This window comes from Engraulis encrasicolus, chromosome 18, assembly GCF_034702125.1.
Source record: "Engraulis encrasicolus isolate BLACKSEA-1 chromosome 18, IST_EnEncr_1.0, whole genome shotgun sequence".
NCBI lineage: Eukaryota > Metazoa > Chordata > Actinopteri > Clupeiformes > Engraulidae > Engraulis > Engraulis encrasicolus.
The window spans coordinates 1,083,518-1,109,570 of NC_085874.1; the positions used below are offsets into that span (position 1 = coordinate 1,083,518).

The 26,053-nt window shown below is 41.0% G+C and overlaps 1 protein-coding gene across 1 annotated transcript; it reads left to right on the plus strand.

Annotated features, from left to right (window-relative positions):
• The first annotated feature begins 217 nt into the window (after positions 1-217).
• On the plus strand, positions 218-25,484 carry slc5a6a (solute carrier family 5 member 6a). The gene is made up of 15 exons (XM_063222598.1): positions 218-565; positions 2,908-2,973; positions 3,422-3,473; positions 3,888-3,955; positions 4,195-4,349; positions 4,979-5,119; positions 6,227-6,356; positions 18,363-18,451; positions 18,889-19,001; positions 19,155-19,222; positions 21,186-21,272; positions 23,046-23,194; positions 23,521-23,624; positions 23,976-24,085; positions 25,470-25,484. Exons 1-15 carry the CDS (start codon positions 218-220, stop codon positions 25,482-25,484), a joined length of 1,695 nt encoding a protein of 564 aa, XP_063078668.1.
• The last annotated feature ends 569 nt before the right edge of the window (positions 25,485-26,053 follow it).

Sequence of the window (26,053 nt, forward strand, 5' to 3'; positions counted from 1 at the left end):
CTGTGACAGTCTCAGGAAGAGTCCACCTTTCGCTCTCATACCAAGTATCCCACCTAATGGGGATGATAACATAAGAGATTAAATGTGATTAATTTGATTAATTAATTACAAATTCTGTAATTATTAATTCGATTAATTTTTTACCTATAGGTGTGACCACCTCAGGAAGAAAATCTTAAAGCTGAATTGTGCAGCTGCTCCATCTGCTACAGACATAATGGGGGAGGTGACTCAGATGCACTTCACCACACTGGATTATGTGGTTTTTGCCATCCTGCTCGTGGTCTCCACAGGCGTTGGGCTTTTTTACGCACTCTCTGGTGGACGTCAACGAACCACACAGGAGTTCCTCTTGGCTGATCGCAGCATGAGTTGCTTCCCTGTGGCTCTCTCCCTCCTGACCACTTTCCAGTCTGCGGTGGCCATTTTGGGAACGCCCTCTGAGGTTTACTACCATGGTACACAGTACTGGTTTTTGGGATGTTCCTACTTTTTGGGTTTGCTCATTCCGGCTCACATTTTCATTCCTATTTTTTACCGTCTGCGCCTCTCCAGTGCCTATGAGGTAAAGAAACCTTGTGTAATATTTTTAGTAGTTTCTTTCCAGAATCCTTGCTTCCCATTCACAAATGTTACCTTTTTCATGAATACTTACCTCCACCATCAAATTCTCAGTATTCTTTATGACAGGGAAAATGGATTTTTTTTATAGATGAAAAGGGGGCAGAGAGAGATGTGGCAGAGTTGGGAAATTGATCTCAGGCTGGAACTGAACCCTGGTCTCCCGCGTAACAGTATGGTGCCTTACTTAGCCTTTTGAGCAATGGCTAAAGACTGCCATATGTTTTAGCAATTAGCAAACCTGCTCTTGTTGATATACTGTAAGACAAATACATATAAAACATACTGTAACTAAGACAAAGTTTAGCAAAAGATCTCTGTTTATCCTTTCGTTTATCCATCTCAAGATCTCAACTCGAACTTCTTAGTCTTAGTTATGTTTTATGTCTTCCTTCTAAGGTACCCTTACACCGCTTTCACATCCAAATTTGTCAACGGGCACAGTGGCGTAAACAAATGTATCCATGCTCAGTCCAGAAAGATTACAAAACATGAAAACAGATTATTCCCTCCACACCAAACTGCTATGTCTGTGTGGTGGCCTGACACACCCAAGGGCAGCGGCCTAGACCTGCACAAATCCATATTGCAACTTGTAAATAGAGGCAAAAAGGTATATGTCCTTGGACAGGCTTGATCGCTCCCATTGGAAGAAGCGGCAGAAGTCTTTACAGTGTTTTTCCTGTGCAGCGTTGAATAGGCTGTGCTTGATATAGGCTCACAGGCAAGTGTGAAATTGACAACTGAACATATTGCTTAAAGGTGCACTGTGGAGGATGGTGGCCAGAGTAGGTATTGCAACCATACTGCTCATTGAAACTATGTTGCCTATTGCCAAATTGTATCTCATTGAATATTTACTAAATAATAAACTAATATTTACTGGTTTGACCAAAGTACAGTAAGATTTGCAGCTAAAAAAGTCTATTTCTGCACATTCAAAATGGTCACGGAGAATATCCACCTTTTCACGTATGAAAAATTCAATTTTTATGAGTCATAATGAATTTGATGGTGGTGGTAAGTATTTGTGAAAAGGTAACATTTTGTGAATGGGCATGAATTCTGGAAAGAAACTTTTATAAAATATTACACCTTTAACCATATGCATGCCCATGACCGTCTGTATGTACATGAGCTGTGAGGAGAAGTAGGCCTAATCCAGAGAGAAAGAAGTTGAAATAAATACAGCGAATGGATATTGGGTATTACTTGAATTTGAATTTTACAGACTGGTAGGCTACTGAAAAAAATAGAGACCTTTTAAATGGGCTCCAGGTAGAATTACATTTTTTATTAATCACAGTCCCGAGTCAGCCGATGCTTATGCGAATCATTAGTACCACCACTTCCACGGTCCGCTGTCAGAAAATCCCACATGCAACTTTTGACAGAGCGGTGTGCGCGAGAAACAGTTTTAATTTGAAAAAATCGCTTTACATATCGTTTTCAGATTTGTATCAACTACTGGCATTCCGTGATGAGAAACAGTCTCACAGCGAGTTTATTTGAACAGAATTTTTTCATTACGGTGTAGATTTTGAGACAGGCATGCCACGGGCACCGCGCAAATGACATTATCCTACCTTGTGCCCCTTTAATTGAGTATTTTTTGGTCCAAAACCGTATGTTAGCACATTTTGATATTGGCTGATATCTCCAAAGCCACAAGTTATTGAAGATTTGGGTAGACAATCAAGTTCTTGAGGTCAAAGGTCAAGGTTACAAGGGTCACACAATACTCAACTCACATGCCGTATTGATTCTTATGTCGGAAGCAGACTGATGGATCAGAAGGATCTTTACAAACACTACATTTACCTGGTCAAGTCTCCCTTACTGTTATCCGTATCGCCCATTTTTAATATTTTTTCCGCAACTTTGCCCTAAAAATGCTACTCCTCCTAGGCCTTTCCAGATAGATAGTGACACCATTAAAACTCTTTCCCTTTCAGCCATTTAAGCGAACTCAGATCTGTGACTCAGCATTTTCTTTGCATATGTGAACGCTTCAAAGTGTACCCAGACCCCTCAGAAATGAACCGTATGGAGACCATCGGGGTGTACCGGGTGTACACTGAGTTTTTACTTTTCTTTTATTTCTACTTTATACTCCAGTGAGGTTCCAATACTGTAATGAAATGCCAAAGTACAAAATGGTGGACATGTCGTTCTGAAATAAAACCCTTCGTTTGTGTACCACACCTATAATCTATTACAGTGCGGTAGCCGTACTGAAATGCTTCTGTTGAACTGGTTTATTTTAATGCCTCTTGTCTCTTGTAGTACTTGGAGCTACGATTTAACAAAACAGTCCGCATCTGTGGAACGGTGACGTTCATTTTTCAGATGGTGAATATTTATTTTCCTTTCCACCACAATAAGCATATTTTTATTTTCATAGAACCACATGAAATTGTATTAATAGCACATTACTTTGTTACAGTTTACTTGCACTTGCTTAACACTATTGCTTGGTTATACTTAACTTGACGCTGGCGTCATACACATGGCATAAAAGTGTTATAATAGTGTCAAAACAGTGTCATGACACGGTCATGGACGAGTCATAAACATGTCAATGTCGTTTTATGGTCCTGAAAAGTTGACTGTTGATTGTTAGGGTTGTCTTTACCATAACTGAATCTCACTCAATGACAAGTCCTAAAATGTTAATGAAATGGACATGTTTATGACATGCACATAGCTGCGTTACGTCACTGTTATGGCAATGTCATGTCATACATAACATAGGACGCTGGTGTCAAGTAAAGTGTTACACATTCCTTTGCTGCTGTAGGTCATTTACATGGGAGTTGTGCTGTATGCTCCTGCACTGGCTATCAATGCAGGTAAAAAGGCCATGGCAATCTCAATACAATAATGCAGTGGTTCCCAAACTTTTTTCTGTGGGGACCAACCTTTTGGAAATAAGAATATTTCCATGACCCCCCATATTCTTAGCCAATATTTTTTGTCTCTTAATATTGCTAAACAATTTGTCTGCTAACATTGCTACAAATTCACAGGAAAAGCAAAGTGAATATTACTAACCAATTTATTGAAGTATGTTAGCTGTTAACATTTAGATTTCACATTTTCATGCAAAGTCCCTTCTGTCCACGACCCCCTGCAATACCTCTGCGACATCCAAACCCTCCACCTCCCGACCCGCAGTTTGGGAACCACTGTAATAATAATACAACATCACTTCATCACCTGTTGTAAGAGCTCCTTGTTATAATGACTGAGTACACTTTACACAGTGACAGGACTTGACCTCTGGGGAGCAGTGCTAGCCACAGGACTAATCTGCACTCTCTACACTACTCTGGTAAGCACAAACTGTTTTCTTCAAGGCAGTATATGAGAGCACACTGGCCATGGCAGACTGGTAGAACAATGTGCTGATGACCGGAGCACTCATCATATTTTTCAAACTTTTTTAAATTCTGGTGCGCAGGTTTGTCGAAAAGGCACCAAAATAAGAAATGTTTTAAACATATGCTGCTGAGTGCTCCAGTCATCAGCACATTTAATTGCATCACCATGCACATTTTTCTTTCTCTGCAGGGAGGACTGAAAGCGGTGATCTGGACAGATGTGATTCAGGCACTCATCATGTTAGCCGGTCAAGTGGCTGTGATTGTAGTGGGGACTCTACAGGCCGGTGGCATCGCCGAGGTGTGGAGCCGAGCCCAGAATGGGAGTCGCATCTCCGGGCTTGAGTAAGTCTAGCTGCTCATTTTTCAATAGTACAGTATTGTGTTTTTGACTTCATGTAGCCTCTTAGGGCATTTTCACACTTGGTCCCTTTCAACTATTTAAACGAGCTCAAGTCTGGGGCTTGGCATTTGCTGTGCATCCCTATATGTGAGCGCTTTGTTGTGGTCTCAGTTCGAGTCGCTAAAAAGTCCACAGGGTTCACTAATCTGTGCATTGTGAACATAAAGCACTCTGTGTTCTCTTCACTTTTTTTCAATGAATTGTAGGCAAAACACTTTTTTTTATTTAATCTGAGTCAAGGTTCCTATGTACCATGTTTTGTGAAAATTGATCAATAATTGTTAATATTAAGTAGTAGGCACACATATTTTCTTCTGTTGGAACAACATATGTTGCATTGGGTGTCTCACTCTGGACTTTGTTTTTTTCTGATGAAGGCATGGGCCTACCTTTTTGTTGCATCCATATCCATAGACATGTCATTTTTGTCATGCCCATCCCACATTCACGTCATTGTGTGGTTTTGTACATTGCAAACTTTGACATCTACTGTAGTTGCTTGATGTAATGGTTGAGATGAGGATTGTTTTTTTCTGTTGTTTTACCTTTTGCACCCATCCTGGGTCTTCAGTTTGAACCCTGACCCACTAGAGAGGCACACCTTCTGGACTCTGGGAGTCGGGGGGATTTTCCTCATGCTGTCTCTGTACGGAGTAAACCAAGCCCAAGTGCAGCGGTACCTGAGCTCCCGAACGGAAAAGGAGGCTATTATGTAAGTAAATAAGTAGGTAAAATTCTTATTAGCACATCACATAGCACGTCATGGAAAATATTGGTAGCGCAGCCAAATTTGATCTTTTCATGAATATTTTCTGAAGAATAAACCAATGTTTACTAGTATGACCAAAGCACAGTAAGTTTTGCAGCTAAAAATGTCTACTTTTGGAAATTCTAAATGGCAGACCATGGAGGAGATGCCCCTTTTCATGTGTGAAAAGTGTTTCTTAGTCATATTGCATGCTTAGAATTTGATAGTGGTTCTAAATATTTGTTAAAAATGAACAATTAAACATTGATTACACGGTGCACCTTTAAGGAGTGAGAGGCAACAGAGGCAACAACTAAATTAAAAGAAGCAAATTATAGAAATGTATTAGAGTGTATCCATGTGCCATTTTTGAATAATGTTACTATCATTGTACATATTCTACCCCCTGCTTATCTAATTAGCGAATTGAATCTAATCTGCTACAACATGTGTTTAGATCTTATCTTTTTTCTTTGTTCTTGCCCATACACAGTATGTGTTGTCTTTTTGTGTTTTTTAATATCACATTAATACCTGTCTGTATGTAACGGAGGCTAACTAGCGCAGAGTTGGCGTGGAACGTTGGTAAACCTCCCTCCGATAGCCTCATACAGTCTCGTGCCGTTGGGCCGAGAGACTAGTCTCTTGGCCCAGCGGTATCGTACTGTGTCTCCCATTGCCGAACCGTTGTAGTTGACGAGGTCGCACGTTCGATCCCCGAGGGGGGTGAACAGGTGCAAGATGACCTCCGTCACAGTGGTGCCGCTGACCCGGGATGGGAGTGAGGTTTAAGGGGGAGAGTGTAACGGAGGCTAACTAGCGCAGAGTTGGCGTGGAACGTTGGTAAACCTCCCTCCGATAGCCTCATACAGTCTCGTGCCGTTGGGCCGAGAGACTAGTCTCTTGGCCCAGCGGTATCGTACTGTGTCTCCCATTGCCGAACCGTTGTAGTTGACGAGGTCGCACGTTCGATCCCCGAGGGGGGTGAACAGGTGCAAGATGACCTCCGTCACATGTATACACATATGTGCTGTCCTCATTTTCATATCTCATTCATACCCATCTCCCCAGGTCCTGCTATGCAGTCTTTCCGTTCCAGCAGATTGTTCTGGCATTAGGCTGTCTAATGGGTCTGGTCATGTACGCTCGATATGGAGAGGACAGCCCTTTGGATCAAGGCTTTGTGAAGACAAACGATCAGGTAGCTAAATGTATAACACAAAATGTTGCGACGAAACAATCAGAGATGGCAGCTTGGCTCTAACTAATATTGCCAACACTTCGGGTGGTAAGTATTTTGAGTATTTTGAATTGGATTCTAATTAGTGGTGGGCCGTTATCGGCGTTAACGTGCTGCGATAATGTGAGACTCTTGTCGCGCGATAAAGAAAATATCGCACGTTAATCTATTCTCAAAATATAGGTTTGGAGTTTGGGTATGCACGTCACCATAGCGTTTAATTGACAGACGCTTTTAGACTGCGCTCCAGTCGCTTCTCCTCTCTCCACCTGTTGTTTCAGCAGACCTATAGTCAAGTGCAGATATGAGTTGACCCCAAAAAAATTCTAACAAAAGGTTTCTCAGTGGTTTCCAGTTGTATCATATGTACTTAAAAACATACTCAAAGTCTACCAAAATCAAACTTCAGGAAAGGCCCCATTTTCAAGATGGCTGCCGCCAGACCCTTAAAAGGACTGTGGCATGAGAATAAAATTAGGACTGTGTGGTACTGTACAATTGGTCAAAACAGGGCCACCATGTGTACGCTCAAACCCTTGTGTGTGTGTTCTTCTGTTGTTGTTTGTTCCATTTTTTTTATTTTTGTTTGTTTAATGTTTTTTCTTATTTTTCTTTTTTTGGACATTTGTTTTTAAAAAAAAACATTTTCATTTTGACCTGAATGTTGAACAGAGACATTTTTATGTATATTCTGCAGCTCATTCCTATCATTTCTTTTTTGTTTCAATGACCTTGAAAAGATGCGCTAGTCATCACATTCTTCCTCCCACTGAGGCTTATTACAATTGACAACTTGACATGGTCCACAAGCAGTAGTCCATATGCCTTACAACTGCACCGTTGGGTTTGTGCAGTTACAGTGGATCATCTTCATGAGACTATTAGGGGCAGCAGGCTTGCTGGTCATAGCTGGCAGGAAGTGGTTGTCCACAAGTTTCCATCCCCAGTTCACTGGATTCAGCTGGGGTTCTATGTTCCCCACTGCTTCCAAGTAGACTGCTGTCGCATGGAAAAGCGCAGGTTGTTGTTGCAACTGTGACAGGTTAGGTTTAGGGATAGTTTTGGTCAGGGCACAAATTTACAACTCAGAAACATGGCATTACTGACAGGTTAGGTTTAGGGATGGTTTTGGGAAGGGCACAATTTGAAAACTCGGAAACATACAATGTGGGGAACATACAACCCTTTTTTAGAAAAAGGGTCCTATGTTCCCCGGTTCCTAACAAAGACAGGGGAACATTGGACCCGGGGAACATAGGACCCGGGGAACATAGATACGCTCCCATTCAACTCACCTTCAATTCCAAGTCAAGTCATGACCCGAAAGTAAGTTCTGAGTGATTGGAATTTGGTGGAACATTCAGTAGGGGGCAGTCGTTCTGGGTTAAGAACAGATTTAGTGGTAACAAGCTTCCTGCTGAAGATGTGGTAAGTTAACGCAGAGAAGCAAGTGAATCCGTACTCTTACCACCAAACAACACTGCCAATGCCTTGGACCTATGGTCCTGTATTGTGGTGCTGTCTTGATTTGTCATCAAAAACAAATTGGCACATGACTTGAGGGTAGAGCCCCCACCGACAAGTTTGTGAAAAGCTGTCTGTTTGCCAACACCAAAAATGCGTGACGTTGAATGACCTGTTACCAGAATGGCGATGACCCAAGTCATAATGTATTACTAAAGGCCATTTGCACTGTCATAGTGGAGCAGTGGATGTGGATGTGAAGTTTTCAGTAACTATTCCAGCATTGCACTGGTGGAACGGCGTGCATTAAGGGTCTACAGGAAACACATGGAATCTGTGGCCAAGTCAATTAACTAATTTAAGAGCTTCATGGCCATTTTAGACGCCATCTTGAAAATTACACCTTTGTAATATTCAGATTTTGGTAGACTTTCACTATGCTATTAAGGGCACCCTATAGTACAAAACAGCTAATAGAAAGCTTTTGTTTCAAATACTGTTTCGGAGTAGGGTGCTTTGTCATACACACTCTTATTTTAAGAGCCTGTAGTTGTAATATTTCTGTAAAAAAAAATCCTACAAAAACCATCCAATTGTACTTAGAACCACTTATCTATCAAGGTAATATTGTAATTAGAATATTACACGGTCAAAACATGTATAAAAACACTTTTCCTGATCATTTCACAGTAATCTTATGTCACACAGTCATCTTACAGAGTGCGTTTTAATATGCGACCTTGCCTCCTCCACTTGCTTCTCGTCATGATGACATCACTGACAACAGCATTATATTTCAATATCTTGCAAAAGCTCAATTGTAAAGTCTTTTTCTCATTTGCAATTGGGATGGTGAATGAAAAACAGTCCCTCAAAAGTTGTTGTGGCGAGGCTGACAGCTGGGAAACTTTATCGTTTTCTCCACGGAGGAGGGGCCAGGAGGCGGGACGAGGAGACAAGCACAAGTGGAGGAGGCAAGGTCACATATTGGGATGCACCCACTGTACTTTGAAGGGCCCGGTGGTGGCCATCTTGAAAATGAGGCCTTTCCTGAAGTCAGACTTGAGTAGACTTTTAGTATGTTATTAAGGACACCTTATACTACACAAAACAGCTCAGAAACCTTTTGTTAGAATTTTTTTAGGGTTGGGTGGTGTTTTTCCATAACTGCACTCGACTACTACTAAATATGAAGTGTTTGCATGCTGAAAACATTAATCCCTCTGCCGTGGTAGTTGTTGTTTGAGTGCTTTTTCATAAGTGGTAGACTAAAGAGACGTTATTGTTTGAGGTGAAGCATAGAGAGACATTATTGTGTGTGAGTAGCTACCAGCCCGACATAGCCTACATCTCCTTACGCATTGCATATAATACATAAACAACTTCCAGAAATCTTGCCTGTGCTATAATTGCAAAACATTCCGTGTGATAGTCCTATGCATTTTGAAGATTGTCAAACTGAAACTGTCAATATCTACTCTCGCTGAATGTTTGTGTTGCAATCGCGCACCTTTGCGATTCAATGAGATATTCTCATGTCCGACGGTAATAAACCTCGCGGTTGTCGCGCTTGACTTTTTTTTTTTGCAAACTGAATTCATGTCGAGTTGTAACTCATCTGGCATTCTAACCCTCAGAACAACTATGAAATCGCCGTGAGCCAGTGCTGTAGGTTCTAGATAGGCATATCCAGTAGCCTGGCTCTGCTGAGGGCTGCTCTGCCTACTGCAGTTTGCAGAAGTGGGCAGGTCTGGATTTCTGAGATCCCGCCCCTCCCATTTTGGATCTCGCCCCTCCTATTTTTCCTAGTAGTCTGTACAGTCCTACACCATGCCTACGTCACCCTATTTGAGAATTTGCGCCAAATGTCTTCTACGGCGAATGCATAGCCTAGTCTAGGCCTACAGCCCTACTAGTCCAGGACCAGCCCTGTAGACCCGTTCGCAATTTTGAGTTGAGGGCGTTTCTTGCTGGAATTGAGTTAGTGGGTTACTAGACATTTAAAATCACGGAGGTGCTCGTCCACCATAGTGCCAGATTTTTCACAATATGGCCGCCAAATATGGCCGCCATCGCCTATGACAAAAACCTGTGTTTTTTACTTTTAAACTGTTTATACACATGCCATACATCAATTCTGACCAATTTTTGGAGAGGAAACCATTTCTGACAATTACATGAGGAGAATGTGACCTTAAAAGGTCATTGCCAAGGTCAAATTTGCTATTCTGAAGAATGTCAATAGACTTTCATTGTAAAAATGAGAAACAAATTCTCAATTATGGTATGAGCAGTTATTTGCTGATATTGCTATGATTATTTTGTGTCAGTATAGTGTCAGTATAGTCCTTAAAAGGTCAAGGTCAAGGTTAAGGTCAAGGTCATGTTCCAGGAATTTCCCTATTCTGAACAACTCGGCCATGTGCTTGCCTATTAGGTCATTATTAAGAATAAGGAACAGCCATAATAATGTATATAAATGTAAATCTAACACTTCCACACAGTCAGAGGACAGGACAGCACATGCACGGCAACAGTCAACACAGATAGGAGCCCCCACTAGAAGAGGAGAAGTGTGTCAGACATCACAAGAGTACACAACTTCACTGCCTCTTTCAAATGCTTGTGCATAACAATCAAAGCGGAATAAGGCGAACACCATTGCATATGATGCTTCCCACAGCAAAAGCCTTCATATCAAGAACCTTCTCGCAACTTTTCACAGGATTGGTTCATGTTCAAGCTACCAGACAATCAGATCTGACCAGTCTTCTTGCTAGCTATGTTGTGGAATGCTCGAAAAACCGACAGAAAACCATACCAAGCACTTTTACAAGGGAGGATTATACATTGGCAGGTATCCAACTCTGATTATGCTGACAAATCATCACTTTCTAGTACAAAGGGTTCACACTATGCAGCCTTATTACTGTTTCAAGATGCTTCAGTGAACAGACACCTTCAAAAGTCTCCTGTGTCGGGCACAGAATTAAGCCAAGCTGATGATATACTGCAGAGGAATTTACCATGCCAAGAGGTACCTGATCATGCAAAGCCAGTGGTTCGACCGGCCCTACCACCAGACATGCTGCTGCATCCTGAAAACAAGCAAGCAACATTACTGCATGTTGCAACTGCAAAAGGTTTATCAGGAAAGCATGAATTGTTGATCAGCCTGATTCGCTCTGGTGTGTCAGGAGGAGACCTTTTGATGCGGGCTGCTGTACACACACTTGTCTCATCTGCTGTGGTGCCAATGATGCGTGCTGGCTTCCTTCCTATAATACCAAGACCCATTACTGAGTGTGCCACTGTCAGACACTGCCTATCCAACTTCCGGTGTTCGCAGACAGATGAACCAGGCATCAATGGCAATTTGTTGTGATGAAACCTGCATGAGACGGAGCACTTCAAGGATCTCTTCCACTGTATTGGCCCTTTCCATTGGACGCGTGTTATTCTCAGATATCAGGGAAAATTGCCTCGAGGTTCTGGCCTGGATGATGCATTGATGCATACAGGCATTGCACACTTCACTGGCTGCAGTTGCCCAGAATTTGAGTTTGAGGCCTTGATTGAGCAAGTGGAGAGCTTGAATCAAGACAAGTCAGAGCTCTGCCAATTCTTTGAGGTTTGGCTGGATTTGGCGGCCATCATTAAAAATGCTGTTGTCTCTGAAGGAAAATGAATCAATATGTGGCTACCATAACGTCCTATGCCAATCTTTGCAGTACGTAACTGCATTAATTACCTATGTTATGGGTCATGGTATCTTGAACAAATCAAGGTTCTAGTGTCAACACATTCTGAGCTGTACCATTGCTTTTCTGTAGGTCAGTGGGTTGTGCAGGATCGCCATTGCTAGTTCTGTGCTGTGGGAGGTGGCATAAAGGTTGAGCAGCATTCAGAGAGTATTTAAGGGTCATGGAGGACACTTTGTAGTAGGAGCCACACGCAATGTTAATGTTGCAGCAAAGTTTGAGCTCTTTCCATCAGATTACAATGATCACTGATGTCCTCAACTTTCTCACCAACAACACCACTTTGAAGCGGACAGAATGCCACCTCCAACATGCACTGAGCACCACTCCACGCCTTACATTCAACTGAAATGTGTCATTGTTGCTAGACGTTGTGGTTGATCCGCAGAATCCATACTCAGTGACCAGTTAATGTACCCGTTCCACTGCACAATCTGCTCAGCAACCAGGTTGTCACACCTCGCCTGCGCAACCGTCTCCAAAGCTTGCTTGCAAGCTTGTCTTCAGCTTATACAGGCAGGATAGGTTAGTTCTCATGAACATTAGATAAGTGGAATGTTTCAAAAAGGAATCTTCTGCAGTACAAAGATCAACCATAGAAGACATCAGCAATCATCGTAAAGGAGCAGAAGTTGGTCTCATCTAAAGACATAGCTGAGGCACATAGGAGGATGGACATTGCTGATGAACGGGGCATGAGTATTCAGCAGATCTCATTATGTCCTTTCAGCATCACCCCTTTTAGATGGTGACCTTCCGTTGGTTGTTAACAAGTCAAAGCTTGTCAGTGAAATTGAGCCTCACCTTAATCTCACCCAATGAAGCTCTGAGTCTACTTATTACCCTCATGTTCGGGTAGACTTCATGTCAAAGATCCGTCAGATGCCAGAATTTAGGCGCTGTCATCAATGCCATCATCAACTCAGCAATATCCCTCTGGTGACATCCAGAGCTCATCCATCTTGTGACTCCTACATTGAGATGTCATTGAAGAAAGGTGAGCGCATGGGGCGTACCAACTCAACAACAGCCGTTGACATCATTGGCATGAACGGACAAACACCCATTCCTCACCAACTTGATAAGTTCTGGGCCTCTTTGGAGAACAAGTGAAATCTCCAATTGTTAGTTCCAGACATTATTTATTATCAAACCAGAGGCAATACTACTGTCATTGTCAGCCCTGTTGTTGTTGATGATGAGGTGCTACCAGCAAAGTCAGCTGCTGGTGAAGAGATTCCAGAGCTCTTGAACTGCGTTGATGAGGCTTAGGCCAGGTTGCTGGTGCATGTTGAGTGGGCTGTTCGTGTGAAGCAGAAAAGTTGTTATAGACTCAAATGATACAGACACATTTGCATTGCTTCTCCACTACAGCCCATATTTCCAAGAACTTGGTATGCAGGAGATTTACCAGCAGTATGGCACTGGTTAGATGAGGAGAATCTAACCCCTCAATCAATTAGTCTCTCATCTTGGAGCGTCGCTGACAAAAACTGTGATCAAAGAACATATCCTGTAAGGAGATGATTGCATGAGTAGGGGGTTGCATGAGGTTGGGACTAAACATGCAGCCATGGTTTCTGATCCAGTCCAGTACTTGGCTAACTTTGGAGAGGCCAAAATATTGACCGAGTAAGATGCAACATTGGCTGAGAAGTACTTGGTGCGTGTCTGGGCTGGGGCCAGATCAACCACAACAGCTGTAATATTTGATGATCACAGAGAAGAAATGTACAGCAATGGTGCTGGAATCAATGCTCTTCCTCCCATCAGTAGTGCTATAAGAGGGCACATTCAGAGAGGGGCATTTCAAGTTCATAGAGTCTGCAACATACTTGCAAGAACCAAGGACCCCAAAATAAGGCATGAGCCTAAGCAACATGGGTGGCAGGAGCACACACCTGGCATACTCCTGCCATTAAAATGCCTGAAACCATTATCATATGATATCATAATGATAATATGATTTTTTGAGTTAAAATAAATAAATCACTACAATGTTACAATGTTCCACCTTAGTAAATGTTTGTGTTTTTGGCTTAATTTAAGCCTATGTCTTTATCATCACATTTATTAATTAATTATTTATGCTATGATGGTCCATCAAGTGTTAAGAAATATTAAATGTTAGAAATGTTAGATTTACATTAAGTGGCAGTTCCTTATTCTTAATAATGACTTAATGGGCAAGCACATGGCTGAGTTCTTCAGAATAGGGAAAAGACCTTGACATTGACATTGACCTTGACCTTGACCTTTTAAGGACTATACTGACACAAATAATCATAGTAATATCAGCAAATAACTCCTCATGCCATAATTGATCATTTGTCTCTCATTTTTACAATGGAAGTCTATTAACGCTCTTCAGAATAGCAAATTTGACCTTGGCAATGACCTTTTAAGGTCAAAATCACACATCCTCCTCATGTAATTGTCAGAATTGAATTCCTCTCCAAAAATTGGTCAGAATTTATGTATGACATGTGTATAAACAGTTTAAAAGTAAAAAGACAGATATTTGTCATAGGCAATTGCGGCCATATTTGGCGGCCATATTGTGAAAAATCTGGCACTATGGTGGACGAGCACCTCCGTGATTTTTAATGTCTAGGAACCCACTAACTCAAATCCAGTGAGAAACGCCCTCAACTCAAAATTGCGAACGGGTCTACAGGGCTGGTCCAGGACTATACACTATTCTATGCACACAGCTTGTGTCGTGTCTCGTCGTCGTTTGGAGTGCTAAATAAATGTATTTACTAAACACTGGACATAGAATCATTCATCAATCATAATAGGATATTCGATGGCGGTAGGCCCAAGTGTAGCACACCAGCATACATTGATGACTCTTATAGCTGCTTTCATGTAGGCTAATTGCGGTGTGAAGTGGTTTGTATTATGTCTCGTCGTTGGTTAAGTAAATATATTTACTAAACACTGGACATAGAATCATTCGTCAATCATAATAGCGCACCATATTTGAGAAATGGACCCAAATTATCTGGCGAATGCAGTAGGCTTATTCTATGCACACAGCTTGTTATCGTGTCTCGTCGTTTGAAGTGTTAAGTAAATATATTTAGACCTACTAAACACTGGACATAGAATCATCCATCAATAGCGAATGCGTTACCCTGTATTCTAGGGAGATTGTATCGTGTCTCGTCGTTTGGAGTGTTAAGTAAATAGGCCTACATTTACTAAACACTGGGCATAGAATCATTCATCAATAATAGTGAATGCGTAGTTGGCTACACTGTATTCTATGCACACAGCTTGTATCATGTCTCGTCGTTTGGAGTGCTAATTAAATATATTTAGCCTACTAAATATATTTAATTTTCATTTTCCACGTTCCAATTGCATGAGTGTTTATTTCCATTTACATAGAATAATTTGTCCTTGACCTTACTTTCTCTTTCATAGTAAAGGAGAAGATTGAAACGGTCTCTGCAACTGCTTTAGGTTCCATTGATTTAATGATAATGTTAAGCGCTGTTAGACGGTTAAAAACAAGGTCAGGGTGTCAGTTTGGAAGCGGGGCAGATGCAAGGATAGGCCTACCAAAGGCTACTGCAATGTCCTGCTCAGAGTCCAGTCCCCAATCCTAAAGAGATTGTGGCGACAGCATCCAGGCTTTGGGACTTTGAAGAATGTGCTCATGCTTTTCAATGATGGGTAGGCCTATGTTTAATTTCGAGCGGATCACACATGGAGTAGCCTAATTCGCCACTGCACAGGCGTTTTACTGCCTACTTTAGTTTTCTTGTAGTAGCCTACCCATCTTTCGCATTTTAGAAACTGGCACCAAATATCTGGTCTTCAAACTAAGATACTAAGAATTAGACAGTTAATATTAATTCAAATTAGACCCATGCGTTAACAAATACTACATGTATGTTATATTAGCTAATAGTAATAATAATAGCTTAATTTCCCTCGGGATTAATAAATTATACTAAACAGGGTCGCGTGCACTCGGTCGGTTCACTCAAAGCTCCCCGCTCGTGTTTCCTACACTCACCAAACCATTATACATTAGTGGAGTAGAGAGAGTGATTTTATTTGTGAAAACTCTGCGTCTCTGCTCTGCACGGTGCAGTGACTTCCAGAGATATTTTTCTTCCCATGTAGAAGCTTAGCGCTGCCGCTGAATGACAAGGGGGCACTCGATGTGCTCAGGGGGGAGGAGGAAGATGTGCTCAGGGGGGAGGAGGGAGATGTGATCCAGACCTGCCCCCCGCCCTGCACACTGCAGTTGAACATACTTGGCCTACTACGCGCAGAGCTCCTCCCTCTCTTAAAGGAGCCGCTGCTTCTTTTAACAGTCAGTGGCAGATTCTCTCTCTCTCTCTCTCTCTCTCTCTCTCTCTCTCTCTCTCTCTCTCTCTCTCTCTCTCTCTCTGCCCATTAGAAATGCTGAATTGTTGAGGTATTATTGTTTAAATAGCCTAAATGTTTGATAGATGTATCTGTATTTGCCTCTACAACTTATAGCGCTGTTCATTTTGAAATTTCAGTATACTAACTAGGGATGCACGATGTATCGGCCAGATGTATCGGTATCGGCCGATATCGGCCGATATTCAACACATCGGACATCGGTCTGATGGGTAAAACTGGGCCGATGTTAACGCCGATGTTTTTTTTTATATGTTACGGTTCTAAAAGAATGGACTTGACGATGACTTTCACTGTCTGTCTTCTATTTTGTCTCTATTTTTTATCTAATTATCACAGGGAGTTAAAAAGTGTTTTTGGAAATAAGACGACATTCAAAAATTCTGTTTGTTTGCATCATTGTCATCTCTTTTTTTTTAAAAAAAGAAAGAAAAACATCGGTATCGGTTAATATCGGTCATCGGCCAAAACCGCAATATCATAATCGGATATCGGTATCGGCTGAAATTTTTGACATCGTGCATCCCTAATACTAACTGTAAATGCTTCCTAACATATTGGACACACTTTACACATATTGCTGTGATTTTTTCATCTCCAAGTATCAACATGACCATTTTTTGAAGATGAGATGCATTTTGGAAAAAAAGATGAGCTCTGGTCTAATGCGTTTTAAGAAACCACAAGGTTTTTTTCGGCATTATTTCGCTATCGTGCCTATTCTGAATGAGCCATTTTGATATAGATTAATCTAGATTAATCTAGATTAATTTCATAATTACAGTGAGATTAATCTAGATTAAAAAAATTAATCTATGACCACCCCTAATTCTAATCCAAAAAGTCAAAGAGTGCGCGCACATCAGTTGCACAGGTGCCTAGATAACCAAGATAACAGAAATAAATGTCCATAACACTGTTCGATGCTCCCAAACAAAGTTGTAGTCTGGAGGGAATTTGTGGATTTTCATAACAATTGTTCACTTTGTGACAAGTTTCTGATTTTTTGCAAGGTGTTAGGTATGGGTGTAAGGTTTCCAAAAATCATTGGAGGCAAGTTCGCGGTGCCCCCTATTGGCCGGTATCCATTACTTTCAAAATGGCCCCTGCTGAAAAGAAAACGGGTTGTATCCTACCTTATTATGGTCTGAAAATGTTGTAGGGTGCAGCTTTTCCAATTTCACTAAATAAAATAATTGTTATGTAAACACCATATTACTATTTGAAGGTAATTTCTTGAGAAATACCTGGTCATGGTCCATTTTTGCTCTAAAAATGGTCCATATTACCAAATTACCAAATTATTGGGAGTCTTTATCTTTTCCTTTGAATTGGATTCTAAAACAGATGGGGAGCCAGTGCAGAGGGGAGAGGACAAGAGTGATGTGGTGATGCTTCCTTGTACCAGTTACAAGTCAAGCACCAGCTGTATTTGGGACTTGGGGAGGCCAAAGTACTGTAGAGGGTGTTGCAGTAGTCAAGCCGAGATGTTAAAGGCATGTATAATGGTTTCTAAATCCTGAAACGATAGAGAGGGCTTTAGGTTGGCATGAGTCTAAGTTGGTGAACAGATTCAACCGTAGTTCTTCACTGGAACAGGCTTGGACCCACAATTTTCCATGGCACCAGTGTGGGTCGGTCAGAATGACAGAAACTTGTGTTGCTTTGTGGAGTCTTTGCATGTAACATAAGCACAGTAATTTGTATTAAAAAAATAGCTTACTGCCTCTACATGTGCAGATTCTAAAACTTGTACTATGAGTGAACCCATCTGCTAGGGCAGTCATGGGTAAGCGGTTAGGGCGTCAGACGTGTAGCCCAAAGGTTGCTGGTTCGACCCGCCAGATTCGTGGGGAGATTAATGAACCAGTGCTCTCCCCCATCCTCCATGACTGAGGTACCCTGAACAAGGTACCGTCCTGCCGCACTGCTCCTTTTCGGGCGCCATTGGGTGGCTGCCCCTTTGCACGGGTGAGGCATACATGCAATTTCATAGTGTGCAGTGTGCACTTGTGTGCTGTGGAGTGCTGTATCATAATGACAATGGTAGTTGGAGTTTCCCAGTTGGGCTTTTACTTTTCACTTCCTCAACACAGATGAATGGTGGTCCATGGTTAAAAGAAAAAAAAAAACTGGCACAAAGTAGTCATTGGTAAGAAAACAAATCTGCATCATCTGCTCCCCATTTATCAAAAGCATTGTTGCTAACCACTCATAGTTGTTTGCCAGTGGGGAAATTGTTTACAATTGCAACCAACAAGTTGCTAACATGGTCGAGAAACACTCGAGCCCATGAAGCACTCCTGCTGACCACTTGGCGTTTGTGTTATTTTAGCTGGTGGTGTACTTTGTAATGGATGTGCTGAGAGATCTACCTGGACTCCCAGGACTGTTTGTCGCCTGTCTCTTCAGTGCGGCTCTTAGGTAAGGAACTTCCGGTATTTTTCAACACCATAGAGATAAGTGAATATTTGACTAACAGTTATAGTTGCACTGAGACATTCTACATGTTAAAGGCCAGATTTTGCATTCTGACCCTTGTTATAGTGTATAATACCACATTCTACTCAACCATGGTAGTTCTGTGTCATTTGAGTCACTCCCGGAGATATTGTATTTGATGTTGGGTGATAGTCATGATTGTGTGTGTGTGTGTGTGTGTAACCTTTTACAGTCTGAGACGTCAACTATTTTTTATTGTAGTCTGCTCCTGAATGTTGATGAATCACAGTGTGATGTCATGGGTTGATATGACCTCATTGAAGGTGGTTCATGACTTCCCCCCTCTCTCTCCCCCTCTCCCGTCGAACGAGACTATTTTGTGATATTGAATGGACATTGTGTTCATTGTGTATTTTCAGCACTATATCTTCTGCCTTTAATTCCTTGGCAACGGTGACCATGGAGGATTTGATCAAGCCCCACTTCCCTGCAATGAAGGAGTCGAGGGCCACCCTCATTTCTAAAGGCCTTGGTAAGCATTACAATTCAGCCATTCTGTAAAGCGATACGGTCCCATCTTTTGGAAACAAGCTAATTTTCCATCTCTCCTAGAGATTTGTATCTCTCTCCCATTCATCCAACCTTTCCCCCCTTCATGATCATATGTTTTTATTACTGTTCACAGCGGTGGGATTTGGATTGGTGTGTCTGGCTATGGCTTATATAGCCTCCCTGATGGGGTCTTTGCTACAAGTAAGTGTGCTATCGTTGGTTCTAGGGATGCAAATGATCGATTCATCCATTGTTTGTTGATTGACCTTATCAATCGACTTACGCTTAATTGATAAGCAGCACTTTCCCCCCAAATCTCATTGTTTTCCAAACAAAAGATTAAATCTTTAAAAAATAAAATTAAAAATGAGAATATCCAAAGGTAATTTAAATGTTTCCACTCTTCACACACACTTTGTCATGCCCATTTCACTTGGGTCTCTCACCACTCGAGTTGGTGATTAATTGCAATATTTTTTTGACTTAAGTCGATTACTTGTTGACATCACATACATAGTTGGTTCTGTAATTAAGTATACATCCTAGAAGTAGAAACCATACTGGATTTGCCATTAAGCTTGTGGCCGTCATATAGAGTGCATCATGCCATTCTACATCCTCAGCAGTCTTGACCGTGCGTGAGTCCACCTCCAGCACAGATTTTTGCTTACATGACAACTTTTAAACAGTGGGGTAGATTTTGTGCACATGTTATAGTAGGTCCAGGAACTAAAGTTAACAGGAGCATGAACCTAAATTATTAATGATTACAATTTGGAGGTCAGCACATTTTTTTAGATGGTCACTTTACTTTATTTGGATGTACGAGTGTGATTTGTAGTATGAGAGTATGATTTGTAATAATGAATCTACAGTGAGCACAGGGAGTAGAAAAGGAGTATAAAAGGCACACTTGGAAAAATGGCAGGTGGGGACATTGCAATCAACCCTTGGGCATCGAGTTCTACTCGTCTTACAGTATTTCTCAATTGATTTTGTACATTTCTCGAATCTCTCTCGCAATTCATTCTCAAAACAGCTTTAACAAATGGCAAAACACCGTGGATGACCTGCAAAACCAAGTCTCTTGCGCAAAACCCAAGTTTTTGTGTCAATGAACGTATCAGTGCCAGCAGAATGGTTAGTCATTGTGTCATAGTGTAGTCCGTGTATGGAGAAGCTAGTCAAATCGATTTGTCATGTTGTCAATTGAATAATACACTCTTGAGGATCTTTTCTGAAGCAAATGTTGTTTAGATTGGATGGGAAATGTTGTAAATTCGACTTTACTGTATATTACATCGATCAGATAAGATTGTCCTAGATATATATTATAGACTATGACCTATTTATTGATAGGTTTTCTCATTGCAAAATAGGAAAAATAGCAAACGCTGGTTGAGGTGTCAAAATGCGCCCTCTACCGTCCCTTTTTACTTGTCTTGCAAGCCCATGTGAAAAAAAATCTAGAACTGTAAAGCAAAATAATTTTGAAACAATACACTGATACTGTATAAAGTGCACTTACTGTCTTGTGAAATTATAGGGAAATATTGTAATTTTGCGTGGAGCGTAATTATAAAGGCCACATGAGGCAAAGAGTAATATAATGCAGTACAGTGCCTACTGTTGTATTGTATGCCTGTATTCTCTATCCCTTATACTGCCTTTGATTAGAGAGAGTCAATATTTACCTGCGAGCAATTTACCAATTCAGATCACATTTCTAGACAAAAGTCCAATGGAAATTATACAGTGCTTATCACATTATGACAGCTTGGTAAATCATTTTGCATGTCAAGACTTAAACTATGACCTAGGGCCTAAATGTTTTGGGGGGTGCGATAGTTTCATGCATTCAGTGACAAAGCTTTTTGAGTGATATGACAAAAGCAATTGATAATGTACGAAAAAGCTGAGAATTGTACACAACCATTGCATTGGTGGACGAAAGCATTTGCTAAATGCTGAAAACTATGAAAAACGTATTTTACCATGTGCACAGGTAACGGCAGGAAGTCACAATTGAACAAGACGTTTTGAGAATGATTATTCTGTTGTGAGAAATGTAGGCTACAAAACCAATAGAGAAAAACTGTAAATGCTTAAATGACTTTAAATTCCACATGGTGCTGATAGACCACTTATTTATTTTGTCCAATAGGCTGCATTTAGTATTTTTGGCATGGTGGGTGGTCCGCTTCTTGGTCTGTTCTGTCTGGGAATGTTCTTCCCCTGCGCTAACCCTGTGGTAAGTAAAGTTCAGGATTTACACAGCTATTGGCCTACTGTTTAAGAACATTTTCTATTTTTTCTTTTTTGTCTTGGCGATCATTGATGCTCACACTAAAAACACCAACTGGAAGGGTTCACATGTAAACGACTTATACGTGCCTAATTACTGTCGTATAAGACACTTCTAAGACATGTTGAGCAAAATCAAGGCTCTACTATACTGTATCGCTCAAAAGTACGGGGTGACCCTAAATTCTCCAGTTATTTTTTTTGCTGTTCAAGTTGTAAACATTCATTGAAAGGTGAGTACTGAAAAGCCTGAGCTGAAAAAAGGTTTGATTACCCATCAAATTAACTGTACAGTACAGTTAAATCTAACCAACCTGTTTCACGCAGCCGTTGTCTCACCACATTGTAGCCCAGTGAAACACGCAGGGGGCGCCATTTCGTTCATAGAAAACTACTGGGGGAGAAACTGGAGAGATGTCTGTTGAAGTGCAGTAGAAGGACCAATAGCTCTAAAGTAGTGAATTTATTAGAAGGCCACTATTGTCTGAAAAATAAAGAAAGCCTGGCTTCCCTTGACCTCCTGGAAAGCACGCCACTGCAACCGATTGTCTTGACCATACTTAAGAATCTTACATTCCACAGTCCCTTTTCCAACATTAAATTGGTTATTTATTGTTGGCATTCATTTTAGAGAGCAGTGGCACAATTAACTGATTTTAAACTAGAACTGCAATTCAAACAGAATCAGCTGAATTGACAGAAAAAGGTACGACTATGCCATCTACGGACGGTTAGCCCATAGAAAGAGAGTAAACCCTAAGATATAAAATAGAAAGGAAGAATACACAGGCTCGCACACTAATAAGGACAGAGGAATGAGCTCCATACATTTTTTTTTCTTGTAACAAAATAGTTATGAAAAAATGGGTCACAATCACAATTAAAAGCATTACAATCAACGTTGGTTCACACAATCACAGTAGGCCTAACATAAATTCCTTTGTCCCTAGTTATATGAAGTGAAGGTGAAGAAGTCCCAAAACAAAGTGAAAATATATTAACAGCAGGCGTACAACACGATGAATTTAAGCGCACAAAGCAGAAGCACTTCAAGCACAACTGCACAAATAAAATAAAACAAGTATGAGTGAATGGAGCAGTAGTGTCTCGGGACCACCCCACAAAGGGAATCTCGCTGTAAACCACAGTTTAACAAAACACATACACCTGCGATTATGGGCACACATTCACTGTTACAATTGTACAGCACAACTGTAATCACAGTACATGGGACGAAAACACTAAAGCACGAAGGGCAGCGGTAACTCACCCAGTCCAGACACATAATCACCCAAATGTAGCTACAGTGACCAGCTCGTGCCCCACGCCACCAGAACAACCCCAGGCACCCCGGAAGAAAGGAGGAAACAGCGATAGGCCTACTAAAAGCCGCCTTCACCAATCCATGTTGGTTGCCGGAAAATCACATGATACGAAGCAGTTCTTCTACACTAAGTAGCATAAAGTTATCAATACACTTGACAATACATTTGATCTTTCTCAACACATAAGGCAATTATACAGACAGTTAGGCAGGGCATCTGACAACTTTGGCCAGACCCAGGTCACAAAGTCATCTAAACAACAAAAGGAAGTCATTTCAAGGAATTACTATTGTATCAAAATGCATTATGAACAGAAATACAAACAACGAGTTTGATAAATAAAAGAAGTGCCATCTGGTTTTGATGAATTGTTCATCTTTCCATCTTTTCTCCAGGGTGCCGTAATTGGGTTGATAGCAGGCCTCACGATGGCTTTCTGGATTGGAATTGGCAGTTTCGTTTCAAGTTTATCTACCACAGATCCTGGACCAAATGTTAACATGACCACTGCACCAACTATGACCTTTGTGACCTCTGGATCCAGGTGATATTGTTATGATAGGGTAAATAATTATGATGTACTGTTTGATAACTAATTTGCCTACTGTTCTTTTAGTAAATGTGGATCTTATCAATTTCTGAAAGCTGACATTAGCTGTGTTGACTGCAGGATACGTGCTTGCTGCGTGGTTCTGTGTAGTGGTTCTGTGTAGTCTCTAGTGAAAAAAAAGCTGCTGCTTAGAATTATTTGAATATAGGCTGTGTGAATCATGTCACCAACTGACTTCATGTACCCCTGTTGTCACAACTCTGAATTCCATGGCTCTGAGTAATGCTAATTTTGGACTTGAATGTCTATTTTGTATGCAGACCCACGGGTGTCCAGGCACTTTACTCTCTATCGTACATGTGGTACAGTGCCCATAACTCCGCCACAGTCGTGCTGGTTGGACTGCTGGTCAGCCTTCTCACAGGTGTGGAACTACATTATGTACAATGATATTTTTTGTAGTAAGCTGTGGTGTTGATTGTAATATGACACTAATAGTATTACTTCCTAGTTCATATTATGCTTAATACTGAATGTAATGTGCTTTGCTGTTTGCCTGCCATTTTAACATAAGCCACACAATGGGCCTTGGTTACATGGGACATTTAATTAAGAATAACTCATTAAATTCCAAATGAAAACCATCATGTAAACGTAGCCATTGTATCAAGCTTAAACAATTCAGGTAACTTGTTGTGTTTTGAATGTATTCAAGGTGAAATTGCTGAAGTTGTAGTAGGCTTGACCTAACCAATTTGCTTTAACCTTGGTTTAGGGCGAATGAAGGGGAAGATCATAAAGCCTGGTACAGTGTTCCCTGTGCTTGGCATATTGCGAGACTGTTACAAAAAGATATTCAACCCATTCACCAATCTGGAAAATAAGGTAAAACTCTAGTCTTACAATTACACATAGAATTGGATTGAACGTTTAATGCCAAGTAAGCATTGCAAAATGTAAAAATCCTTCTGAGTTACATTTACTTTTGTACAGTCACTATAACTTCTATAACTTAACTTCTACTGACTGCACATATAAATGTTGCACACTGATTCAGGGCAGTGCTGCGATACATTTCTGCAAGTTCTGTGTGAGAGAAAGTGAAAGCCAACCTGGGAAACTCCAACTCCCATTGTCATGGGGACACAGCACACAAGTGCACACTGCACACAATGAAATTACATTCATGCCTCACCCATGCAAGGGGGCAGCCCCCAATGGCTCCCCAAGGGAGCAGTGTGGCAGGACGGTACCATGCTCTAGGTACCTCAGTCATGGAGAATGATAGGGGAGAGAGAGCGCTGGTTAATTACTACCCCCACCAACCTGGCATGTCGGGGGTCGTACCGCCGACCTTTGGGCTACAAGGCTGACACCCTAACCCAGTGTTTCCCAACCTATGGGTCGGGACCCAACCTATGGGTCGCCAAAGATCCACAGTGGGTCGCGAAGCCCTATCGATTTTAAGGGGTTTCATTTTTAATACCAGCCCACGTTGAATAAATTACAAAGTATTTTAAACTAATATATGCATAGAAGCAACAAAATGTAAGTGATGCATTAAACAGTTATTCTATATTTGACTGAAGACAAACTGAGGAATAAAATGATAACTGAGTTTTCGCAGGAAACAGAGTATCATGTGACTCCCTCTCGTGTGGGCGCTCACACGATTGGGTCACCAAAGCTTACAATGGTAAAAATATGGGTCCCTGAAGAAAAAGGTTGGGAACCACTGCCCTAACCCAATGATTCCCAACCTTTTTTGCCCCGGGGCTCCATTTTGACATCCCAAATGTCTGGGACCCCATAGAACATCATATATTTAAGTGACTGAAAAAAAGACTGAGCTGATGCAAAATACTGCATTTCTTACAAGACATTTGTAGCCCCTTGCACGCCGTCCCTCCTGTGGCCTGTAGACATTGAAAGTTAACTACTATAGTACTACACTACTATGACAGTGCACTGGGCCTTCAGTAACACATTACGACTTGGTCATTGCCATTCTGGTAACAGCTCATTTATAATGCCGTGTCTTAAGGGGTTAAAAGATTTAATGTGGCATTTCAGAATCACAATATTAATGAATTAATTTTATTAGACATTTCAGGGGACCCCATTTGAATTCCAGGTGATCCCATTTGGATTACTGACCCTGAAGTTGAAACCCTCTTCCTTAACAGTTTAGCTATGACTTCCCAAACATTCAGTAATCCAGCATCACCAACAGCACAAATGCTAAAAATTTGTGTGTATGTGTCCCCAGCGTTTGAGTCCTTGATGACTGGGCTATTCAGCCATGCATAAGGGTGCAGGAGATCATTGGTTTTTCACTCTCTCCACTCCATAGTCTTCCCTGCAAATTCTGCCCTTATATGAGTCTATATTAAATAACTCCTGGATGTCAGCTTTACAACAAATATGCATACACACTGCATGACTTGTACAGTTCCAAACCTAGCATATTTAAAATGGGTATGTGTTATGTGTACGTATATACAGTATGTGTTCATCGTATGGTATTTTACTGATATGATATGTTATTCTTTAAAGGTGCACTGTATAAGATTTTTTGTTGTTTATTTCCAGAATTCATGCAACCCATTCACTAATGTTACCTTTTTCATGAATATTTACCACCATCAAATTCTAAGTATTCATTATGACTGAGATCCCCCTTTTCATGTATGAAAAGTGCAATTTTCTCCATGTTCTGCCATTTTGAATTTCCAGAAATAGACATTTTTAGCTGCAAAAATGACTGTACTTGGGCCATACTACAAAATACTAATTTATTACTTAGTAAACTTTCATGAAAAGATCAAATTTGGCAATAGGCAGCTCAGTTTC

Coding starts and splice junctions, on each gene's coding strand:
- slc5a6a (XM_063222598.1), top strand. CDS start 218: ATGGGGGAGGTGACTCAGATGCACTTCACCACACTGGATTATGTGGTT. Junction 3,956..4,194: donor GCACTCTCTACACTACTCTG/GTAAGCACAAAC, acceptor CTTTCTCTGCAG/GGAGGACTGAAAGCGGTGAT. Junction 21,273..23,045: donor TCCCCTGCGCTAACCCTGTG/GTAAGTAAAGTT, acceptor TCTTTTCTCCAG/GGTGCCGTAATTGGGTTGAT.